This window comes from Cebus imitator, unplaced genomic scaffold, assembly GCF_001604975.1.
Source record: "Cebus imitator isolate Cc_AM_T3 unplaced genomic scaffold, Cebus_imitator-1.0 Scaffold741, whole genome shotgun sequence".
Lineage (NCBI taxonomy): Eukaryota > Metazoa > Chordata > Mammalia > Primates > Cebidae > Cebus > Cebus imitator.
This window is the reverse complement of record NW_016108056.1, coordinates 171208-181640: the sequence shown is the minus strand read 5'-3', so window position 1 is coordinate 181640 and position 10433 is coordinate 171208. Positions and strand designations below refer to the sequence as shown.

The 10433-nt window shown below is 45.5% G+C and overlaps 1 protein-coding gene across 2 annotated transcripts in view; it reads right to left on the bottom strand.

The window, feature by feature from the left end:
- Positions 1 to 999: 999 nt before the first annotated feature.
- The window catches only part of PYM1 (PYM homolog 1, exon junction complex associated factor), a 23557-nt gene continuing 14123 nt past the window's right edge, over positions 1000 to 10433 (bottom strand). For both annotated transcript variants that reach the window (XM_017519406.2, XM_017519407.2), the window contains exons 2-3: positions 3000 to 3093; positions 1000 to 1944 (exon numbers count right to left, since the gene is read on the bottom strand). In XM_017519406.2, coding sequence (XP_017374895.1) covers positions 1461 to 1944; positions 3000 to 3093 — 578 coding nt within the window. In that variant the 3' untranslated portion in view covers positions 1000 to 1460. The remainder of the gene's footprint in view (positions 1945 to 2999; positions 3094 to 10433) is intronic.

Sequence of the window (10433 nt, the reverse complement as noted above, 5' to 3'; positions counted from 1 at the left end):
ATGGTGAAATCGTCTCTACTAAATACAAAAAATAAGCCAGGTGTGGTGGCGAGCACCTATAATCAATCCCAGCTACTTGGGAGCCTATGGCAGGAGAATCGCTTGAACCTGGGAGGCAGAGGTTGCAGTGGGCAGAGATTGTGCCACTGTACTCCAGCTTGGGCAACAAGAGGGAAACTGTCTCAAAAACAAAATAAAATAAAAAATTAAATACCTCACCCTCATTTACACCAACTATGAGGCAAACGAGTTGGTGAAGGCACTGCACAGGCAACTGAAGCCTTTTGAGACTCTGCTGTCCCAGAACCAGGGAGGCCAGGCATTCGTTGTAGGCAACCAGATCTCCTTCACTGACTACAATCGGCTGGACCTGCTACTGATCCACGAGGTCCTCCTGGCTGACATGGTGAAACCTTGTGTCTACTAAAAATAGAAAAATCAGCAGGGTATGGTGGCGAGCACCTGTAATCCCAGAATACTCGGGAGGCTGAGGCAGAAAAATCGCTTGAATCTGGAAGGTGGAAGTTGCAGTGAGCCAAGATCGTACCATTGCACTTCAGCCTGAGTGACAGAGCAAGACTCCATCTCAAAAAAGAAAAAGAAAAAAATAGAAATATCAGCCAGCTGAGGTAACTCACGCCTGTAATCTCAGCACTTTGGGAGGCCAAGGTGGGTGGATCACCTGAAATCAGGAGTTTGATACCAGCCTGGCCAACATGGCGAAATCCCGTCCCTAGTAAAAATTTTAAAAAATTAGCCAGGTGTGTTGGAGGGCACCGTAATCTCAGCTACTCTGGAGGCTGAAGCAGGAAAACTGCCTGAACTCAGGTGACAGAAGGTGCACTGAGCCCAGATTTTGCCACTGTACTCCACTCTGGGCAACAGTGCAAAGCTGTCTCAAAAAAAAAAAAAGAAATATCACTCCCAATACTTGTCTTCCTGTGCCAAACTTAGGAGATACAATATCTACTACCAGCTGAAAATAAGGAGGCAAAGCCAGACATGTTTACTTGTGTTTATTCTTGTTTTTGTTTTTTTTAAAAAAAAAAAAAAAAGATGAGGGACGGAGAGGGAAATAACCCATAAACACTGCGAACAGGAACCAAGACTCCAAGACTTGGGCGTACTCCCTCTACCCTCAGCCTCAGTTCTCCAAGAGATTCCCACCCACCTGATTTTCTTTTAAACAAGACACCCAAATCAGCAGCAAAGGTACTTTGGGTAGTCACTGAGATTTTGAACACCGGGGAAAAGAGGGGGAAAGTCCAAAAAGTAGAAGTTGGGAAGACAAGGGAAGGATCGAGGGAGATGCTAGGCTCTGGAGGACAGAGCTGGGCCGCAAGAAGTGGAAGTAAGCCAGTATGGGGGGTACCCCTCCTGACTGCTGTTGCCCATATTCCCCCGGAACCCAGAGAGCCCCATGGTTTGTTCTGCAGTCCATTCCCTATTACCCAAAAGCCTCAGAGGCCTAACTCCAAGTCCTCTAACTCCTCTTCTAATGCCCTCCTCCTTGCTAGCTTTTCCAGCTGCTCTTTGCTGGGCTGGCTGACTTCCCCAGCCTGGATCCGCTGCTGCAGCTCTTCCACCTGCCGGAGCTTTTTCTTTAGGTTCTTTATCTTCTTGGCTTTCTCAGTGATGGCAGCTGAGTCAGGCTGGTCAGATGCAGCTGTGGGGGCTGCCCTGGAGCCCTGTGGAGCACTGGGGAGTTGGGCTGTCTCTTCCAGGGACACCTTGTCAAGAGTCCGGCTCAAGGCCTCGGCCTCTCCTTTCTCTTGCTGCTGCCGCCTCTTCTCCTTTCGCTTCAGGTTGCGTTTGGCTGTCTTGGAGAGGCCTGGTTCACCACCTTCGGGCCTGGATGGGGTGACAGGAGCAGTGGCCTCAGGGCTGAGCCCTGGGGGCAATTCTGGTTTACTCTTGAAAAACTTCACATACTTGTTTTCATATCTGCAGGAAACAGAGGATGTCAACAGTTTCAGAAAATCACTGACTTGTTGATCCCTTTTCTTAAAACTTCCAAACACTTCATCCTCATTACATTCTTGCTTCCTTTTTTGTTGTTGGTGGTATTTTTGTGGGGTTTTGTCTGTTTTGTTTTTTTTTTCCTTTTTCTTTTTGAGACAGAGTCTCACCCTGTCACTAGGCACCAGGCTGGAGTGCAGTGGCACAATCTCAGCTCACTGCAACATCTGCCTCCTGGGTTCAAGCAATTCTCCTGCCTCAGCCTCCCGAGTAGCTGGGACCACAGGCGCGCGCCACCACGCCCAGCTAATTTTTGTATTTTTAGTAGAGACGGGGTTTCACCATGTTGGCCAGGATGGTCTCGATCTCTTGACCTTGTGATCCGTCCGCCTCGGCCTCCCAAAGTGCTGGGATTACAGGCGTGAGCCACCAAGCCTGGCCTGTCTGTTTTTGAGATGGAGTCTCGCTCTGTTGCCCAGGCCAGAGTACAGTGGTGCAATCTTGGCTCACTGCAGCCTCCCACCTCCTGGGTTCAAGCAATTCTCATGCCTCAGCCTCCTGAGTACCTGGAATTACAGGCTTGTGCCACCACGCCTGGCTAATTTGTATTCTTAATAGAGATGGGGTTTCACCACATTAGCGAGGCTGCTCTTGAACTCCTGACCTCAGGTGATCCACCCACCTGGGCCTCCCAAAGTGCTCGGATTACAAATGTACACCACCGTGCCCAGCCACTTTTCTCTATTTATGGTCCCTCCCCAGCTTTCCTCTGCTCTGCAGAAGAGGTGCAGCGAAGTCCCTAGAACGAACCTAAAGCTTTAGAGGTTCTGATGAACAGAGGTCAAAAGCGTAGGACTAGTGATCTGTAACACCCACTCATCCCTGAACACCAGCCCCTTCCTCTCCTTTCTCAGATAGCTGTTCCTCCTTCCATTTCCTTGGGGCTTAGAAGAGTCCTCCCTGAATTTGCAGGCATAAGGATATTCTATCCTTCTGTAGGGACCCCATCAGAAAATCCCTCCTCAAGTCTAACCACGCACACTGGGACCTCCTCCTGGGGAACGTAGCCTTCTTTCACCCTCCGCTGCTTGCGCCAGGTTCCGTCAGGTCGCTGTGTTGAGGCGATATACTTGCCTAAAATAAGAAAATTTAAGTTAAAGAATTACTCTTTCTTAGTTTCAAAAATTTTACAAGATGAGACAAGAATGTAAATGGGGCCGGGCGCGGTGGCTCACGCCTGTAATCCCAGCACTTTGGGAGGCCGAGGCGGGTGGATCACGAGGTCGAGACCATCCTGGTCAAAATGGTGAAACCCCGTCTCTACTAAAACTACAAAAAATTAGCGGGGCATGGTGGCGCGTGCCTGTAATCCCAGCTACTCAGGAGGCTGAGGCAGGAGAATTGCCTGAACCCANTTTTTTTTTTTTTTTTTGAGATGGAGTTTTGCTCTTGTTGCCCAGGCTGGAGTGCAGCATCATCTTAGCTCACCACAAACTCCACCTCCTTGGTTCAAGCAATTCTCCTGCCTCAGCCTGGGATTACAGCTATGTGCCACCACACCCAACTAATTTTGTATTTTTAGTAGAGACAGGGTTTCTCCATGTTGGTCAGGCTGGTCTCAAACTCCCAACCTCAGGTGATCCACCTGCCTCGGCCTCCCAAAGTGCTGAGATTACAGGTGTGAGCCACCACGCCTGACCAGTATGGTACTATTTTTGTTGGAGTAAGGGGCAACACTTAAAGACATGTAGTCTGTGTACAGGGACAAAGAAAAAAGGTATGCAAGGACACATGCCAAACGTTTAATGCTGATTACCTTAAGAGAGAAACTTAACTTATATATATATATGTTTTGTTGTAGGATCACATGAGGCCAGGGGTTCCAGACCAGCCTGGCCAGCATGGCAAAACCCTGTCTCTACTAAAACTTGGAGACTAGTCGAGGTGGTGCACACCTGTAATCCCAGCACTTTGGGAGGCTGAAGCTGGCAGATCACTTAAGGTCAGCAGTTCAAGACCAGCCTGGCCAACATGGTGAAACCCCATCTCCATTTAAAATACAAAAATTAGCTGGGTGTGGTGGCAGGCGCCTGTAGTCTCAGCTACTAGGAAGGACGAGGCAGGAGAATCTCTTGACCTCCGGAAAGTGGAGTTGGAGTAAGCCAAGATCGTGCCATTGTACTCCAGCCAGGCCGACAGAGCGAGACTCTATCTCAAAAAAATAAAAAAAATAAGTCTGGGCACAGTGGCTCATACCTGTAATCCCGGCACTTTGGGAGGCCGAGGTGGGTGAATTACTTGAGGTCAGGGGTTAGATCAGCCTGGGCAACATGGTGAAATCCTGTCTCTACAAAAATACAAAGAACAGCCAGGTATGGTGGCGGGCACCTGTAATCCCAGATACTTGGGAAGGTGAGGTAGAAGAATTGCTTGAACTTGGGTAGTGGAGCTTTCAGTGAGCTGAGATCGCACCACTGCACTCTATCCTAGGTGACAGAGTGAGACTCCATCTCAAAAAATAAAAATAAGTAAAAGAAATAAAAATACAAAAATTAGCTGGGCATGGTGGCACACTGGTAATCACAGCTACTGGGGAAACTGAGGCACAAGAAGTGCTTGAACCGAGGAGACAGAGGTTGCAGTGAGCCAAGATTGTGCTACTGCACTCCAGCTTGGGTGACAGAGTGAAACTTTCTCAAAAAAAAAAAAAAAAAAAAAAAAAAAAGATTTAAAAAAAAAGTCTAGGGCCTCCTACATGAATTATATATTATTACATGAATTGGTTTTTTGTTCAAAATGCAAACATCATTAATACATTAAAACAAAAAAGCCTGGGCACGGCAGCTTACACCTGTAATCTAGCACTTTGGGAGACCAAGGTGGGCAGATCACCTGAGGTCGGGAGTTTGAGACCAGCCTGACCAACGTGGAGAAACCCCATGTCTACTAAAAAGACAAAATTAGCCAGGCATGGTGGCACATTCCTGTAATCCCAGCTACTCGGGAGACTGAGGCAGAAGAATCACTTGAACCCAGGAGGCAGAGATTGCGGTGAGCCGAGATCGTGTCGTTGCACTCCAGCCTGGGCAACAAGAGTGAAACTCCATCTCAAAAAAAAAAAAAAAAAAAAAAAAAAAAAAACCAAAAACCTAAGGCAACTGCGTGGGAATAGGAAAGGCAGTAAATGAATAAGAGGCTAAAAAGGGGCAAAAACCATAGGGAGGAGAAATGACAAGAGCAGATGTTGTAAAGAAGGAGATATTTTTTAGATGGACCTTGAAAAATAGGTCAACTTTTAGGATTTCATTCTACAGATATATAAACACTGGTATACGAAGGATATATTTAAAGGGTATTTGGGGTTTCTTTTTTGTTTTGTTTTGAGACGCAGTTTTACTCTGTCACCTAGCCTGGAGTAGTGCAATCTTGGCTCACTGCAACCTCCACCTCCCAGGTTCAAGTGATTCTCCTGCCTCAGCCTCCTGAGTAGCTGGGATTACAGGCCCCTGCCACCATGCCCGGCTAATTTTTGTATTATTAGTAGAGACGGGGTTTCGCCACATCAGACAGGCTAGTCTCAAACTCCTGACCTCAGGTGATCCACCTGCCTCGGCCTCCCAAATTGCTGAAATTATAGGCACCAGCCACTGCACCTGGCCTTTAAAGGGTATACATTGATGCATGATTTAAATTAGCAAAAAGCTGAAAGAAACTTAAATGGCCATCAATAAATGAATAATTAGCTAGCACTTTAGGAGGCAGAGGCTGGTGGATCCCTTTAAAGGAATACACTTTAAGCCTGCGTGCAGTGGTTCATGCCTATAATTCCAGCAATTTGGGAGGCCAAGGCAGGTTGGATCACCTGAGATCAGGAGTTTGAGACTACTAGCCTGTCTGACATGGGGAAACCCCATCTTTACTAATAATACAAAAATTAGCCAGGCGTGATGGCACACATCTGTAATCCCAAATACTGGGGAGGCTAAGGCACAAGAATCACTTGAACCCGGGAGGTGGAGGTTGCAGAGTCCCAAAAAACCAAAGATGTTCTACACTGCCTAGTGTTATGATATACTAAGTTAAAAAGTAAGCTGCAGGATAACGTATGGAGTAGTGGTCCTCAAACTTTATTTCAGAACCCCCTTTATATACTGTTCTATTGTAATATGGATATTATTATACAATATTTAAAAGATTATATTGATTAATCTATCGCAAAAGTATTTAAGTACATGGAAGCTATCAAGCTCAGAGTGGGAGATATAAGTTTCCCAAAATTCTTGGCCAGGTCAGGTGACATGCCTCTAATCCCAGCACTTTGAGAGGCCAAGGCGGGCAAATCATCTGAGGTCAGGAGTCTGAGACCAGCCTGGTCAACACAGCAAAACCCCGTCTCTACTAAAAATACAAAAATTAGCTGGGCATGGTAGCACACACCTGTAGTCCCAGATACTCGGAAGCCTGCGGCAGGAAGAACTGCTTGAACCCGGGAGGCAGAGGTTGCAGTGACCAGAGATTGCATCACTGCACTCCAGCCTGGGTGACAGAGTGAGACTCCATCTCGAAAAAATAATAAGTTTTCCAAAATTCTAATTTTCATTTGAGTATTTAAATTTTATTATTGGCAACAAATACCATCAGTTATTTTCCTCCAGTTTTTAGGAAAATGACCATCAGATAGTCAGGTCTGAATTACCATAGTTTGTCATTTTTTTTTCAAGTAAAAAAAAATAGTTTTCCATGGAAAGAAAGTTTGTTCAGCTTGCAAATCAGACAACCAACCTACTTCATTATGCAGCAGAAGTGTTTCATGCTTACTTCCCATTAGTCACAGAGAACACTAAAATGTTTATTCAAGGGCTGGGCTTAATACAATTAATCCTTTTTTATTGTATCATCAATGATATCCTTAGGTGAAACTGGCATTTACAGCAAATGTGTGGCAGTGAAGAACACAATGATTAGTATAGTTTGGTGCCACTGCCATGACAAACGCCATGCTTAGCTTACAGGGCCAGCAGTTTCACCAACCATGTCTTTTGCACCACTGGTAAAAAGTTAACCCCACGAAAAAGACAAATCTTAGTATGATTATGAGAATAGTTCTGCTTGCAGACCTCCCAAAAGTCTTAGAGACCCCCTAAAAGGTCCTGGACCACACTTTGAGATAGCTGGTATACAGTCTGGTACTATTTTTTTTTTTTTTTTTTTGAGATGGAGTTTTGCTCTTGTTGCCCAGGCTGGAGTGCAGCATCATCTTAGCTCACCACAAACTCCACCTCCTTGGTTCAAGCAATTCTCCTGCCTCAGCCTGGGATTACAGCTATGTGCCACCACACCCAACTAATTTTGTATTTTTAGTAGAGACAGGGTTTCTCCATGTTGGTCAGGCTGGTCTCAAACTCCCAACCTCAGGTGATCCACCTGCCTCGGCCTCCCAAAGTGCTGAGATTACAGGTGTGAGCCACCACGCCTGACCAGTATGGTACTATTTTTGTTGGAGTAAGGGGCAACACTTAAAGACATGTAGTCTGTGTACAGGGACAAAGAAAAAAGGTATGCAAGGACACATGCCAAACGTTTAATGCTGATTACCTTAAGAGAGAAACTTAACTTATATATATATATGTTTTGTTGTAGGATCACATGAGGCCAGGGGTTCCAGACCAGCCTGGCCAGCATGGCAAAACCCTGTCTCTACTAAAACTTGGAGACTAGTCGAGGTGGTGCACACCTGTAATCCCAGCACTTTGGGAGGCTGAAGCTGGCAGATCACTTAAGGTCAGCAGTTCAAGACCAGCCTGGCCAACATGGTGAAACCCCATCTCCATTTAAAATACAAAAATTAGCTGGGTGTGGTGGCAGGCGCCTGTAGTCTCAGCTACTAGGAAGGACGAGGCAGGAGAATCTCTTGACCTCCGGAAAGTGGAGTTGGAGTAAGCCAAGATCGTGCCATTTTACTCCAGCCAGGCCGACAGAGCGAGACTCTATCTCAAAAAAATAAAAAAAATAAGTCTGGGCACAGTGGCTCATACCTGTAATCCCGGCACTTTGGGAGGCCGAGGTGGGTGAATTACTTGAGGTCAGGGGTTAGATCAGCCTGGGCAACATGGTGAAATCCTGTCTCTACAAAAATACAAAGAACAGCCAGGTATGGTGGCGGGCACCTGTAATCCCAGATACTTGGGAAGGTGAGGTAGAAGAATTGCTTGAACTTGGGTAGTGGAGCTTTCAGTGAGCTGAGATCGCACCACTGCACTCTATCCTAGGTGACAGAGTGAGACTCCATCTCAAAAAATAAAAATAAGTAAAAGAAATAAAAATACAAAAATTAGCTGGGCATGGTGGCACACTGGTAATCACAGCTACTGGGGAAACTGAGGCACAAGAAGTGCTTGAACCGAGGAGACAGAGGTTGCAGTGAGCCAAGATTGTGCTACTGCACTCCAGCTTGGGTGACAGAGTGAAACTTTCTCAAAAAAAAAAAAAAAAAAAAAAAAAAAAGATTTAAAAAAAAAGTCTAGGGCCTCCTACATGAATTATATATTATTACATGAATTGGTTTTTTGTTCAAAATGCAAACATCATTAATACATTAAAACAAAAAAGCCTGGGCACGGCAGCTTACACCTGTAATCTAGCACTTTGGGAGACCAAGGTGGGCAGATCACCTGAGGTCGGGAGTTTGAGACCAGCCTGACCAACGTGGAGAAACCCCATGTCTACTAAAAAGACAAAATTAGCCAGGCATGGTGGCACATTCCTGTAATCCCAGCTACTCGGGAGACTGAGGCAGAAGAATCACTTGAACCCAGGAGGCAGAGATTGCGGTGAGCCGAGATCGTGTCGTTGCACTCCAGCCTGGGCAACAAGAGTGAAACTCCATCTCAAAAAAAAAAAAAAAAAAGTTCATTCTCAAACAGAAACTCGCACATGGGAATGTCAATAGCATTTTCAGGCAATGGCAAATAGACCAGTCAGGCTGAGCCAGAGAGAAGGCTGGAATGTTCAGACCCTGAATACCAGTTAAAGAGTTTAATATCTGGCACATGGCATGCATTCAACAAATATTTGTCCAATGAATGAATCCTTTATGCAAACTATTGTCTTAGGGCTTTGGATAAATGAATGAATCCTTTATACAAAGCAGTGTTTTAGGGTATTTAATCTAGCATAATAAGAGGGTGACTCGGAAAAAAACAAAAAAAAAAACACACCAGAGACTGTGGAAACTAGTTAGGGAAAAAAATACTGTGATAATCCTGGCATGAAGGGATAGAATCAGCTGAAATAAAGGCACCAGAAAGGAAGAGACTCATGGCAGATACATTATCAAAGAATCAATAACACTTGGTAATTCACTGACTATGAAAGGAATAAGAGGGTTAGAAATCAAAGATAATTCAATAAACTTTTTCTTTATTTTTTGAGACAGATTCTGCTCTGTTGCCCAGGCTGACGTGCAGTGGCACAATCTATGCTCACTGCAACCTCCACCTCCTGGGTTCAAGCAATTCTCCTGCCTCAGCCTCCTATGTAGCTGGGATTATAGGCGTGCACCACAACACCTGGCTAATTTTTGTATTTTTAGTAGAGACGGGCTTTCACCATTTTGGTCAGGCTGGTCTTGAACTCCTGACCCCGTGATCTGCCCACCTCGGCCTCCCAATGTGCTGGGATTACAGGCGTGAGCCACCATGGCCGACCCTCATACATTTTTTCTTTTAGTAATCTCAGTCTCAATAATTTAGCATAAAGAAATATTTACAACAGGAAAAAATAAAAACAAAAAAAGAGAGGAAGAGATAATCATATGAATTATAGCATTATCAATAAACAGTGAAAAGCCAGGAGCAGTGGCTCCCTCCTGTAATCCCAGCATGTTGGGAGGCCAAGATGGGAGGATCCCTTGAGCCCAGGCATTCAAGACCAGCCTGGGCAACATAGGGAGACCCCCATCTCTACAAACCATACAAAAATTAGCTGGGTATAGTTGGTGGCACGCAACTGTGGTATGAGCTACTCAGGAGGCTGACCCGTATTGACATACAGATTCTGAACCAAATATGAGTGACCATGGCCTGCGACACAGACCTCAGAAGGTCCTGAGAACATGTTGTGCCCTAGGTGCTTAGGGTACTGCTTGGTTATATATATAATTTTTTTTTTTTTTTTTTTGAGACAGTCTCACTCTGTTGCCCAGGCTGAGTGCAGTGGTATGATCTCGGCTCACTGCAACCACCACCTCCCAGGCTCAAGCGATTCTCCTGCCTTGACCTCCCGAGTATCTGGGATTACAGGTGTGTACCACCACATCCAGCTAATTTTTGTATTTTTTTAGTAGAGATGGAGTTTCACCATGCTGGCCAAGCTGGTCTCAAACTCCTGACCTCATATGATCCGCCCACCTTGGCCTCCCAAAGTGCTGTGATTACAGGCATGAGCCCAGCCTGTTTTTTTTTTTTTTTTTTTTT